At 46.2% G+C, this 14,958-nt stretch overlaps 1 protein-coding gene across 1 annotated transcript; it reads left to right on the forward strand.

Moving 5' to 3' along the window:
- Positions 1–4,624: 4,624 nt before the first annotated feature.
- LOC119393882 (oplophorus-luciferin 2-monooxygenase non-catalytic subunit-like) lies at positions 4,625–10,812 on the forward strand. Its single transcript, XM_037661068.2, has 3 exons — positions 4,625–5,318; positions 7,835–7,983; positions 10,393–10,812. The coding sequence occupies exons 1-3, from the start codon at positions 4,675–4,677 to the stop codon at positions 10,593–10,595; spliced, it is 996 nt and encodes a 331-aa protein (XP_037516996.1). The 5' UTR covers positions 4,625–4,674; the 3' UTR covers positions 10,596–10,812.
- Positions 10,813–14,958: the final 4,146 nt, after the last annotated feature.

Genomic DNA, 14,958 nt, shown 5'->3' on the forward strand with positions numbered 1-14,958 from the left:
CATTAGTGGCGGGCGATATCGGGTGCCGGCCTATTATCAAACGTTAAAAAAGCAGAAAATATTGTGAGTATGGGTCATGCTTTGCTTCAAAAAGTGTATACTCCGCTGATGCTCTCGTATAACTGCCGAGTTCAAAGTTTACGTGGGTACAGCAAGGGCCGGTGCGGCGCCACACGCGCATGCGCACTGAACCACTCGGGGCAGTCGGTATAATAAAGCAAAGTGTGCAACTGCGGCGAAATTAATTTTGCCTTCCAGTTCCGACACTTAGGAGGTTTGAAGATGCCAAGCCTGTTGACAACCCGATTGAACTATGTTATTCAGTTACCTCCTCAACAACTAAAACTAAACACTTAAACCTTCAAGAGAAAGAGAAAACTTAATTGGAGAGATTGCTTTTACATTGGCGTGATATGAAACTCTTCAAGCGGGCTACTCTGTACAGAGAAAAAGGAGGAAAGGTGGCAGTGGTGACGACAAAAACTGACGGCAGAGTGTGTCAGTAGCACCGCGCAAGTTTTGTCACAGCATAAAGAACATAAATGGATGCTTATCACCATTAGACTCTATAGGCCAAATCATAGTAAATGGAAGGCTCCACCATAACTACAGTGAAACCTGGGTGATACGAATCTCACGGGACCACCAAAAATATTCGTATCATCCGAAATTCGTATCACCAGAAAGCATGGAAAATTAGAATGAACAAAATAAAGCTGGCCTACATTTTCATTTATTGTTTTTCAGGGCCGCAGCAACGTCAGGAAGAACCCTGAATGATTGTCAGTTAGGCTTTTAGATGTCGGCAATATCAGCACTCGTAAATATACGAGCCGTAAGCGCGTATTTAATTATTGAACTAGGTGCGTTACGACCCGCAACACCAGTAGCCCCTTCCAAATTTTAGTATGTTTTTTGTCATGACATCGGAGTACTGCAACGAAAGTAACGAAAGAAGCGCTTTGACGCGTTGGATCAAGGCCACAAAGTTACCGAACCACGGTCCTGTGTTATGATTTTAGATGCGAAGTATCTTAAGGCCGAGCTCAATCCGGTGGTGTGCGGCGTGACCACCCTTACTGCGCATGCGCATACCCTCTCCACACACCTCCTCTCCCCTTGTCCTCTCCCCTCTCCACTTTCCCTCTTTCCACTTTCCCTCTCCCCTCCCCCTTTCCACTCTTCCTCTGAAACGCGGGCTAGACATGCCGAAATTCTCTCCTGCGCAACGCCGCGATGAGCTCGAGCGAATGCGCGTCCCCTCCACTTCTCTCTCCTCTCCCACGCTGCCCCCCTCTCGCCCGCCTGTCGACCGCGTTCCCCGCTCGCCCTGTGAGAATTAACGGCCAGGCTAGATGGAAGATACGACGCGCGTAGCGTCCCTCTTCGTGTTCCACGACGCGAAATCGGTAGCATGCCCAACGAACGCCAACGGAACGCGATCGTGCAAGTGCTCCGGCTTCGCATCGCCTCATGGTCCCCTTTAGCGGGAGATGGTGTATTTTTTTTTTTGTTATCGCGTAGGTGTTGGAGTTGTTTTTTTTTTTTTTTGGAGATTTACGGCTTTGCCCGCACAAGTGCGACCTCAACGGTCGCGCATGTTGACGTTGTGACGCCTGACTCCTTGGTCAAGACCGTCTTCGCCTTCTTTCGGTCCTCGTCCACCTTTCATAAGATGGCTGATGCACGAGGCAGGCACGTGTAAACACAGTACAACGACAGCAGCCCGCATCGACGCGTTAGGAAAAAAAAGCATGGCGCTAATGTCCTCTGTAATCTAAACGCGAAGATACACGGAGGCACATAAGTGCCTGAAAGATTCGCGCACACAATCTCGGAGGCCCTGACGCGTCTCTGAATGTTTATTCAGCCCTTAAGAAAAGCGTTTTTCTTACTTTTTCTTACACCGTGATTCTGACGATTTGGTAGTGCGGCGCGCATGCCCACGCTTGCGTTCCCGCGCGCGCACGTGCTTGGCGCGTCTTGCGCGACAGAGCGGACAGCACCCCTTCATACCTGGGCGGTTGCGCACGTTCGCATCAAACGTCGCTCGGTGAAAATCTGTTTGCAACAACCGTACTCTATTACACTGCAGGCCAATGGGCCTTGGTCGGGACCAACTAAAAATTCGTATCACCCCGAAATTCGTATGAACCGTGATCGTATCACCGAGGTTTCACTGTATACGATAAGAGCAGTAGCACAGGTTCCTCTTTTCGTTATCTTTTTTTTTCTCTTCCTAAGAACCACAGTGTCTCGTGTCCTTATTTGCGTTCCAGACCTCGTTCGCTGACTCCTCACGCTCACAAACAACTATAGCGTCTAAGTCACGAATACAATTTCGATGTATTACAGGAAACAAGAGCGAGGCATGAAGTAGATCTTGAGAGCCATGCTCCGGTTCGTTTGCTCGGGACCAAAATGGAAGGACGATGATAGCGCAACGCTCTCGTTTGTTTATGCGAAACGCTATTGATCGAGTCCAGCCATGTAAACAACGATATCGTGCAAGAAAGAGCCGAAGGATGTAGAAGCACGCTATAAGTGTTTACTGAATGCAGAAAAAATGCTACTGCTATGTTTTTGCCAATCCAGATCCGCGCGCTAAGTGGAGTGCCATTTGGGTACGCCTCTCAACTTGATAGCGTATACCTTGACCCTTGATCGATTAATAGTTTCGTTGGAAAAAACATTGGCGTCATCATCAGCCTATTTTGATGCCCACTGCAGGACGAACATTTCTACCAATGATCTCCATTTTAATTGTAATGCGCGAGCTGATTCTAGTTCACCTCGACAAATTTCTTGATTTCATCGTCTTACCTACCAATGCTAACCCTATGCTGGCCTCGGCTACGTTTCCTATCTCTTGGTGTGTACTTCCGTCGCTCTAACTGGCCATCGGTTACGTGGATCTGAGTAGGCCACGTAATGTCAAGACCAGTGGTTCTCAAATGGGGTTCCGCGGAGCCATCCTAGGGGTTCGGCGACGCCATCGCCCGCGAAAAAAAAAAGTTTTTGGAGGCAAGTTTTGAACTATTCTCAGTTCCAGGTTCTGCTCCAGGAACTGCAGCAACATTCTGAACAAGATCGCCTCGGCTGCCCCAACGCCTCAATTAAAAACTAAGCCTGCTACATCAGTCCCCCCCTCCCCCTCCTCCCGGTTCCTCACATCAAGGGGTCCACCATCACTTCGACCAGTCCACAAGGGTTTCCCGACACATCGACGGCTGAGAACCACTGGTCTAGACATTACGTGGCCTACCCAGGTCCACTTTTCCTTTTGTTGTTGTTGATGGTGGGGTAACAAGGATATCGCTTACCCCTGTTTGTTCTCTTATGCACTCTGCTCTCTTCTTATCGCTCAACGTTACGTCTGTAATTTTCGGTTCCACTGGGTGGTCATTAACTTCTAAATTTTTCTTATTATCCTCCAAGATTCTGCCCCACATGTTTCTGCCCCATATTACTGTTAACTGCAACGATTGTATATTTTCCGCTTTAGGTACCATGGTAAGTTACTGGTCATGCTTTGGGAATGTCTACACCGCATGCTCTACAGCCCGTTCGGTTAATTTCCTTTTTGTTGGCTAACCTGCAGTAATTTAGTTAGAGATACGATATCTTAATTGCGTAGACTCTAGGAGTTGGTTACCAAGCTCTCTTGCGAGGTCATTGAGATTTGCCTGTGTCCTTTGCAAGCTTGTCTTTAATCCCGCGTAAACACTCTCCTTGTTGAGGTTAAACAATCATTTCTTGCAATCTGTCGTCATCGTCGCTGAAATAGCACAGTGTCATCGGCAAACCGTAAGTTGCGGATATATTTTCTGTTAACCTTTATTTCTATGCCTTCCCAAGAACGCTAACAGTTTGCAACACAATTTTGTGCGGCCAAGCAACGCATAAATACAGCCCAAATGCTAGCCCTAACGTTTGCACCGACCTACACTGGTCTCACATACTGTGCTATAGATTTCCTGCTTCTGGCTCAGAGTAGTAGTAGAAGCGTTCAGATGTCCCACTTAAAGAAGTATATCCGCTCTGTTGGTACATAAAAACGTTCTGTAGGCTGAGACAGATATAAATTAATATGCTTAGTTTTTCTCAATGAATTTCTCTGCAATCGAACCGAGTTAGTAGCTTTTCGAACTCAACATGTACAGGACTGAAATGTGTTAAACGTTATTAAATGCGAGCTCGCTTGCCTTTCATAATCTTTCATTCGACGTGTTCGTTCAAGATAAACACGAGAGGCTCATGCCACTTTCATGAATGGAAGAAAACAATACATGTACTCCCTTTTCGAGCAAACTTCGCAATCTTTGCTCAGCGTACAAACTCCGTTCTCGAGATACAGGCACAAAGGTGTTGTCACGGCGTCAACACTCGTATCGGGTTCTCTACGCGCCGACTTCAGAATATAATCGAAACCCTTGTGCGCAGTTTTTAGCACAAGGACTTCCTTCCGCGCGTGCGTTTGTTTTTACTCAGATAGGCTGGAGTTCAACGACTCGTCAACACGCAACCCAAGAACACGGACGGGGTCGACTCTTATCGGGGTTTCATTTAAGCGGAAGCCAAATGTTCACTAACAGCCATTTCGAAACGCCGTGTACTCCGCCTGGGGACTTGCATAACAGGCAGAATTAGCGGCGTGTGCCAGGCGGTCAAGCCATGCTGTCGGGTACGCTGCTGGTCACCCTCGCGGCATTCGCCGTCGCGGGGGCCGAGCCAACTTGTAACGAGACGCTCAGGCAGGGCTATCGGGTACAGCAGATCCACTGTACCGGCTTCGACAATCCGGAGCAACTGTGGAACGCCGTGCCGAGAGACCTGGACTTGCCGAAGACGAGACTCGTACTGCGGGACAGCGTCCTGAGCTACTTCCTGCCGCAGACGTTCGTCGGGACCAACGCAACGTACCTCAAGCTCAGCAACGTCACCGTCGGCCGATACGTGCGCGGATGGCTGCAACGGTACTATCCTTTCGAAGGACTCGAGGACACGCTGGAGGTCTTCGAACTGGCGGACGACAGCACGTTCCCGAGCAGCTGGACCCTACTTAGCGACATGCACTCGCTGACCGAACTCAGGCTGGTCAACATGAACGGCTTGAAACTGTCGAGCAACTTTGCCCAGCTGCCGCGCACCCTGAGCCACGTGGCGGTGATAAGGTCGACCATAGAGAGCGTGGACGACGATTGGCTGGCGTCGCTGACGAACCTGGAGAAGGTGTCCGTGATCAAGTGCAACTTGGTGAAGTTCTCGCGCACGATGCTGCCGCGTCCTGCTGCCAAGCTGTGGAGACTCATACTCGAGTAAGTGGAGAACATTCGAGGGAAGCCTCGAATGAAGCACTTCACCAAAGATAATGAACTTGGACCACATAAGAAACGCTCGCTTGCGCATAAATTTTCTGTTACGTCGTATCTTTAAACAGACGACTTATTTCTGTTTTGATGTCACTTTTATGATTGTCCTCCCTTTTACTCATAAGCGCGCCAGGTGCACCAGCAATATGACCTTAATATAAACTTTCATTTCGCGCTGAACCATGAAGTATTCTGGTCTCTCTACTCAGTTTCGATGTGGGTGGAATGCGAAGCCTTGCGTGCATTCAGATTTAAGTCCCCGTAGCGTAGACATTCTAAAAACATCTCTGGAAAAAACTTTGTAGTGATCCATCCATAATCGTGATTTCATTTTCCGTCTTTGGTTTTTTTCCTCTATCTGCTTGCCCTCTTTCCATCCCCTTGTTTTCCCCTTGCATGTGCAGGGTAGCTCGCATCCGCTCAGGTTCTCTGCCAGATGCGAGTTTCCCATTGACCTCCCCCTCCTCCCCCTCCCCCCTCCCCCCCTCCTCTCTCTCTCTCTCGTTGCCCTCCAGGAGGGGGCTATATTGCCGGAGTGGAGACCTGTTTGAACAGATGAGAACGTGAGACCAGATTGGAACTGTTAACTGCTGCCCTAACATTTGTGATGCTACTTTCCTTGCCTGAAAACCTATAGGGACACCGACCTGAGATCGAGGGTCCTAAATATAAACTTGGCGCATTTATCATCATTGACTAAAGCTAGTTGATGGTAACCATATTGCGAGTCGTGCCTAACCCTTTCAGTTACGGTGTGTACAATTGTGCACATCAACTTCAGAGGCACGTCACGCACCACGTGTTTCTTCAAATGGCCTGAAACTTAGTGTGCACATTCGTGCAGGCTTCCCGAGTGGACAACTAGCAGTTATTTAACTTCATTATGCTGCTTATTGCTGCAAAGGACATAGATCGGCAAAAAATGTGGAGCTCACTCAGACTCACTCATGAAATATATTTTGTCCTTAGAGCTCACTCGGACTCACACTCACCAAAACTTTCCTTAACCGGACTCACTCGGACTCACGGTCACTGAATCTTTTTTTCTCAGCCGGACTCACTCGGACTCAAACTCACCAAAATAATATTCACTCGGACTCGCTCAGTGAGTCTGAGTGAGTCTGAGTGAGTCGACTCATGAGTCCGTTAACGTATAATTGGCTTTTTCGACCGTGGTGCAATGCTCTTTAACACCAATATCTTCCATAATTGGTGCTCTACTAGGCGCCTTTTGATCTCGTACCTTCAAATATGAGTTATCACTGGTTGCTATCCAGTAAGGACATTTGTTTATTGAAAGATGTGCCTCACACGAGATATTATTATTGTGATGAGGTTTATTGGTGTAATGAGGTCGCGACGAAAAGGGACCGTACGCTAACACAGTGCAAGGCTGGCAAAAGGCGGCACAGGCTCTCGCGCAATCAGAACGCGTGTCGTTTCTCGTCCTCCTTCACAGGCGCATACTCGGTCGTGCATCTGCTCCACTACATTATCAAGAAAAGAACTTCCTGTGAAAGTGTTCGCCGGGGGGGGGGGGGGGTCAAACTGCTCCCCCCTCTCTATAACTCATGCCCTTATTAATAAATATTGAGCGGGCGCATGGACGCTAGTGCTTTGAAGTATATGTGATTCGACGGGAATATAAACGTGAGCCGACATAAGGCTGATAGTAATGCTGAAGTTGTGTAGATAAAACCAGTGGTCGGCAAAAAAGTGTGGAGCTCACTCAGACTCACTCAAAAAATATATTTTGTCCTTAGAGCTCACTCGGACTCAGACTCACCAAAATTTTCCTCAACCGGACTCACTCGGACTCAGACTCACGGCTCGATCTGAGTCTGAGTGAGTCGACTCATGAGTGAGTTTGCCGACCTGTGGCAAAGGATCACTTTGCTGGGGACACCACCATGTTCGACGATCGTTCGACGTGCAACGTTCGAGGTCCAACGTCAAGAGTATTTTTTTTTCTTCGCTCGAAACGCATAATGCCAAAAAAAAAAACAAATTGTGCATGCATTTTGGGCCTGATAGTTGATTCCTTGTATGCAAGGATTGAAGCTGACTGATTGCAGAATAATTGGATATTTGTTTACAGGCTAATTAGCATTAATGACTGAAACTCACAGGAAACAATAAATTCCTTCGTTTATTTCTTGGAATGTAATACTGAGTGCCTTCAAATTATGACATGCAAATTTGATGCATTTTGAGACAGTGCATCATAATTGATGACTGAAAGGGCTATAATGAATTGAAATTACAATCCGTGACACACAAGTATGATTTCAACAGAATCCGCAGTAAAAATTTCGATGTCATTTGGAATCATTTGCGGTCTCGTTTGATCGGGCAAGCCGGCCTTGCCTCTAAGCGCCAAATTTTGAACGCTTTTTCTGGCGGTCCATTTGACCGATGCAATTGTTCACCGTGTTTGACTTCCGAGTTTTCCATTTGTGCAGCCATGCCAACCTGACTTCGCTGCCGCTGGACTTTGCCGAAGAGCTCCCAGAACTTAAGGAAGTTGGTCTGCGGCACAACTTCATCACGTCCTTCAGAGCCGCCACGCTTTTGCCGCTGGCTCGAAACGGAACAAGGGTCAGCCTAGTAGGTGCGTTGAGTATGTTAGTTGATGTGCTTACCTCTGTCATATTAACCTCTGGCGGACATAAGCACTAAGCGTGCCTCCGGCCCGGATAGTGTTTACGAGTCTCGTCTCGTATTCTCGTCTCTGCGAGTGCGAAGAAAGTGTACCAAGGAGCTGAGTTGTAGTGTTAGCGTGGGCTGTTTTGAAAGCACAAGAACGTACGAATTAAAACTTACAGATGAAAAGAAAAAAAAATTGGGGGACGCTTAAGCTTCGCCTTTAAGAGTTGAACGCGATAGCAATATCCTGCCCCTAGTGCGCACTTAAAACACTATGGGTGTTTAACAGAATGCGCGCAATAAGGTGTGTGCCTTATGTAATGGGTAGCATGCTTTAAACCAGGAGCAATTATGCGCGAGAACCTTCTTCGAAGCTGCGATGCACCCACTACGTGGTCTTAAGGGAATACGCGAAGTAATGTGTGTGCCTTTTGTAATGGGTGGATGTCTTTAAACCACCAAGTCGTTATGATATTGACGTGGTGTGACGCCCGATGGCAATGTACGCTTATACCACGCAATATTACTGCGATATTACATCTCTTACTGTGACACCTGTATACAGGACGCGTATTTTTGGGAAGCATCCAAGTTACTTTCAGAGACGTGGCTGTGTGGTAGAACACCTGCTTGCCACGCAGACGGCCTGGGTTCGATTCTCACTCGGACCCAACACTTTCATTATTTATTTTTATTTGCAGCTTTTTCGATTTTTCGGTCACGGACAAGATGATTTTTCGCTCACAACCAACGGTGCCGGCGCCGACGCCGTCGGCGGAATTTCTGCGATACGAGCTCTTTAACGCTATCGCGTTAAAACAGAGCCCAGTGGAGTTATTCAGGCAAATGTTAACTGGTTCTGGTGACGTTACACAGGGCAGGGTGAACGGGAACAGGAAGAAGGAATAACACAAGAAAAACAGACAGAACGACAAAAGGTTGAATTAGTATGGGAATTCATCGTCACGAAAGTAAGGCGTGGAAACATGAACACAGGCTAAGCGTTGCCTCTTGTTTCTCTTCTCGTGAGTTCGTGCATGTACGCCTTACTTTTTCCTACGATACCAATTGATAGTTTGTACGCTCCAAGGAAGACACAAGGTTTGTGCAGGAAATGATAAACCCTTGCGTGCACCAGCCGCAACCACAAAACCAGACAAACGTTACCTCGCACATGTAACCAAACAGTACTGTTGAAGCTCATGCGTATTATGCTCCAGCGACGTGAAATGAGTACGTATTTGCTAGACGCAGGCATGACCGAAGATGTTGCATGACGGCATAATCGCCGAAATTACTCACGAGTCGAATCAGCCAGACTAAGGTCAACTTACTAGTCTGAGTTAGTCTGGCTGAGTCGACTCCTGGCTTGCCCGAGTCCGAGTGAGACTTGTGGGACTATAATTCCTACAGATTGAGTACCTAAGCGAGAAAAAAAATTCCCGTGAGACCCATCTCACGAAGACTATCGATGATAATCAATGTGAACAGCATTCAAGGAATGTGGGGACACACCACATTCAGTGTGGGTGGTGTACCGCCACATTGCTTGAACGCAATAAAGACACCTTCATTAAAAATTGACAGCGAGGGAAGTACTGGCTGAGAATGATAAGCGCATTAATACACCCACAACTAGCGCCCTTTGCACGTTCGGAAGCCATAATGCAAGGTTCACTGCACGCGGCCTCTCAACTGCATTTAGCTTTGTGCCGCTGACAATAAGTGATGATCAGCATCTCTCACTTTGAGTGAATGACGGAACGACAGCAGAGGCGTAAAGCTTTTATTGCCCGCTATAGTAGCCCGCGTTCTCACATTTATCAGTCGGTATATGTCAAATGACAGGCGTTGCTATTGCACTGGAGACTAGAATGACGTAAGACACACGCCAGTCCTACATGACAAAGTGACTGCAGTTCCCAAGCATGCCAATCGCATTAGCACGCATTCTGCGAGTGAGCCTGAGTGAAACTAGTTCTGTTTATTTTGCTGGCGTACGTATCGTGGCGTATATATTCTAACAGTGAACTCGGGAATGTTTCCGAGTTTCTTCAGCTTGTGTATGCAACTAAGGATCATGAACTAAAAACCTTCATGTGATGAAGAACTGTTGAACAAGAGATGTGGCTGGAGCAAAAGTTTCCACGACGGGACTCGTGTACGTCATGCAGGGATTCTGACAAAAACAAGTTTCCTTTTTGAAAAATTGGTTCCTGCCCGTTCCTTGTTCGACTACTCTTCATAAGCCTCCACCTTCCCCTGAAGACCTCTGTGTTGCTTGAATTTCGAAGATTCTATTTTGTTCTCCCTTTCGGCAATAAACGAGAGATAATGTTTAGACAGCGCGTATCGCGTTCTTCCTTCGCTCCAGGAAACCCCTTGACGTGCGACTGCAAAGCGGCGTTCCTTCTCGACTTGCCGGAGGACTGGCACTACCCGAAGTGCGCCGCTCCCGATTCCCTGCTGAACAGGAACATCAAGGAGCTAACGACTGTTCAGCTGGGCTGCGACGCCATCGCCGGAGGTCCTTTCGTTGAAGCGACCTCTACGGAAGAAGGAAACGAGACCTCTTAAACCGTACGCGCAACGCCGGTGCATTGCTTCGAACGCGTCTTAATAAGGGAAAGCTTTAACGTATCGCCGAATGCGGGGTGCTGCCGGCTTTCAAGTCTCACAGAGACGAGCAGAAACTCCTTTCGCCTACAGCTTACGCCGCCGCTATTGAAGCTGGGTGCGTGGTTCTCGTGACTCAAGGCATCTTAGGAGCAGCAAGCAAGTGAATAAACGAAAACAATTCAGTCGTCAAGCATATTTTCGCTCCCAAAAGCTCTTGAATTTTCTCCGGCCCCAATCAACAGGGTGACTCTTTTAGAACTGACCTATTTCATTGGGCTGTAGTTTTCTGATAAAGTACCCGATTCTAATGCGGGTTGCGGCAAAAGATTGATGAAGAATGAAAATTTAATGGCCCGTTCCGCTGTTTGATGTGCAATGCAGAGAAAAAAGAATAAATAACAAATAACTAAAACCGCGAAATGCTATACAAGGGAGTATGGCTTGAGCCTACAAAAAGGTTGTTAAAAACTTCGATTACCATGCGGCATACCGACGTGACTAGTAAAGGCTTGTAAAAGTTATAAAGGTTATCAAGGTTTATAATCATATACCCTAAAGCAGGTGTTGAAAATGACCACCCTCCAGGCGTATAGGCACAACCGAACTCGCCGCTCCATATTGGCCGCAACACTCCGCAATGTGTCGGCAGTGATGTTTGCGATTTTCCTAGAAATGCTGGCCTTTCATTCGTCCAGTGTTCGTGGTTTATCGCGACAGACACGACCCTCGAAAAAAGTCCACAAAAAGAAATCTGGGGACGATAGATCTGGTGAAGGTTCTGCGCAATTTTGCGGAATGTCGCGGTTTTCGTTATTTGTCATATTTTTTTCAGCGCTTCACATCAAAAACGGGATGGGCTGTTAAAAGTTTAGTGCTTCCTGAAACATTTGCGGCAAACCGCATTAAAATCGTATAATTTGCAACAAGACTACAGCCAGATGAACTAGATCAGTTCAACAAGAATCACCATGTCCATATATATATGGACATGGTGATTATATATATATATATATATATATATATATATATATATATATATATATATATATATATATATATATATATATATATATATATATATATATATATATATATATATATATAAGAGAGAGAGGGAGTAAAACGCGATATCTCCCTATCTTTTCCTCCCTTAATCCCCTTCCCCCAGCGTAGGATAGCCAACTGGGCGCGCATCCGGTTGACCTTCCTGCCTTTCCTTCCTCTTCCTCCTTTAACGAAAAAAAAATTTGGAGTCATTCCACTCTGTGAAGGTGTATGACCAGCGAAGCTGTTTAGCACACGACGAAGAGGTGACACAGAATTCCGAACCATAGCCGGTCACGCACCGTGCACATAAACCCGACATGTCTGTACAGAATGTCCCTTTTGAATTTAGCGTGTGCTCCTTTCAAGGGACACTATATAAAGAGCAAAATGAGTTTTCTCGCATTAGTAAAGTACTCTTTCACGATACCAAAAACACCACGCTTGCTGCGAGAAGACACTCGATAAGCGAGAAAATGCGCAAAAACAAAATGTGGGTGACGACGCCACATTGAAGTTTCCGCACCATTCGCCGTGACGTCACATGTTTTGACGGCACCTACTAGGGACTACGTAGTTCCTAATCGGTAAAAATGAAGTACATTCTCCTCTGAGGGGGCCACAGACTTAACATACCGAGTTTGGGGTAATTTTGTTGAGCCAGTAGCGACAAAATACGATAAATACACTTTGAGATCCGTGACGTCACGCGGGGACATATCGGCGCGAAAATTAAAAATGAAAGTTTGAACTTGATTTTCTCCTCTATTAATAAACCTATAATGACGAAATTAACGACATTCGAGTTGTCAGAGCACAATTTATCGATCGAAACTGAGCCATTGTTTCTCTTTAATGTCCCTTTAAAGCTTTCCATTTAAGCAGCGCGCGTCTTTTTTGTCACGGGATGCGTCGTCTTGTCTGGCTTGTCGCATGCGCTTGGCGTTTCGTGCACCATCTTAACTGATGTTTGCCGTTCATGTGCTCCTTTCTTCATTTTTACTGAGTCAGTGGTGAGTAGCGGGGTTTTCCCGGTTTCTGCGGCGCACATAAATGGGCTATAGGAGTCGGTTCACGCAAACGGACAAAGGAACAAGTTCCCTAGCCCTATATACAACTTCGTTCTACAATAAAAGCGTTACGAAATGTCGCTCGCAGTGAAATGGCAGAGATAGACTGAACTCATGTCGGCAACGACACAACGACGTATAAAAACGTGAAATTAACTCGAAAAGTATACGTGCAATCAACGCTGCCTTATTATGCACGGTGTCCGTCCCCGAAAATTGACTGAGCACTGACTCGGAGAAATATTTTAGCGCGGCCTTCCGAGGTAATTCTCTTATTAAAAAAAACAATATAAAGAAAATCTAAGCGGAACTTTTTCCCTGCCTCTCGGATTTATTCGAACAAGAGGTAACTTGATTTAAGTTAAAACGTGCACGCACCTCTGCTACATTTAAATTTAAAGAAAGCGGTTGACTTTCATTACGCTTTCCTTGATTCCAGTTCCTGGTCACGTTGTATGGGAGCCGCCTGTTTTGGTGTTTTAACGACAGGGAGTTCCACAAATCCCAAATTGCCTTGCCGAGAACGTCCTGTGAGGGAGCAAAGAAGGAGGGCCCTTGATTATTAGAGCACGACGCGTACACGTACGGCAAACTGCATTCATGAGTAGACCAGCAGGAAAAAAAAAACAAAAATAAACGCGATGCACAGTCCTCAAAAAGTATCGACGACGACTCGTGAAGTGTCGTCGTTTTCCGGTGGCACGCGAGAAGGGTAAGAACGTGCGACGTCAAGAATACGTATATAGAGAGCCGGATTTAATTAGGCAACCACTTCGGGGGCGCAGTCAGCAAGGTGCCGTGTACTACACACCTTCGCTATTTTGGGGGGGGGGGGGGGTTATCGCGGAAGGAACGCTCGCTGACACATATAGCAGGCATTTCTTTTTCGAGCAAAACAGCTTGCTTATGACAAAACAGCTTGCATGGGTCGCGGGGGCGCCGACGGTAAAACTGTGATAGACTCTCGCTGGAAAACTGGTTTGACTTTGTTGTTGTTGTTGTTCTTGGATGGATAGATAGATAGATAGATAGATAGATAGATAGATAGATAGATAGATAGATAGATAGATAGATAGATAGATAGATAGATAGATAGATAGATAGATAGATAGATAGATAGATAGATAGATAGATAGATAGATAGATAGATAGATAGATAGATAGATAGATGGACGGACGGACAGACAGACAGACAGACAGACAGACAGACAGACAGACAGACAGACAGACAGACAGACAGACAGACAGACAGATAGACAGATAGATAGATAGATAGATAGATAGATAGATAGATAGATAGATAGATAGATAGATAGATAGATAGATAGATAGATAGATAGATAGATAGATAGATAGATAGATAGATAGATAGATAGATAGATAGATAGATAGATAGATCTTTTTTTCTCGGCCAACACGTGAGTCGTTTCTTGGCGGTCACCGAAAGATTTTTAATGCCTTTTTTATACGTCAGGTTGGCTCTTGTTGTATACGACGTCTGGCTTTCGGCGTATCCTCCTGCTCTACTTCTGGGGACAGAGCCTCTCCATTTCCCAAACGAGATTTCTGTACTTCATAGTGTTGGTGATCGGTGACCAATTGACTAGAAAGGAGACAACGTAAAAAAGAATAATCGGATACCTAGCGACATCGATTGGTGCTGCCGATACCCATGGGTGCCAATAACGTCAAAGCAAACGGGAAGTTAACGAATGGGCACTGGATAAGGTCGATTGTAGTGTTGTGAAAGTGTTGCTTAAATGTAAACAGAAAATGCACTCCGGGCTGCGTGCGGTCGGACGGATTAACTTGTGCACAATGAACACGTGTGGGGAATTAAAACCAGCAATAAATATCACTCGGGATGTTTTGCACACAAATAACTCATATGTAACAGTTCGATCACAGAACAATAGTACTGCTAATCCGCTGATTCAGACAGCGCTTACAGCATTAACTTAATGTATTCCACTTCGCTTTAGTACCACACCCGTGGTTGTGCTTCCCGTTTGGCTTCTGTGTAATATGGGGTACGCTTAGTAATAGCCCTAATGAATAACAAAGCGCCTGAGGGCGTCCTGGACAACACTGATTAAACAAATGATCAAGGTATGCTTATTATCTTCTCAAGAGGAGGAGAATCTCGAAGCTTGTGTGTAACGGGTTTTGTCACTCCTTTTTTTGTCTCTAAGCATCGCTTGCTGCCG

Source organism: Rhipicephalus sanguineus, chromosome 5 (assembly GCF_013339695.2).
Source record: "Rhipicephalus sanguineus isolate Rsan-2018 chromosome 5, BIME_Rsan_1.4, whole genome shotgun sequence".
Taxonomy (NCBI): domain Eukaryota; kingdom Metazoa; phylum Arthropoda; class Arachnida; order Ixodida; family Ixodidae; genus Rhipicephalus; species Rhipicephalus sanguineus.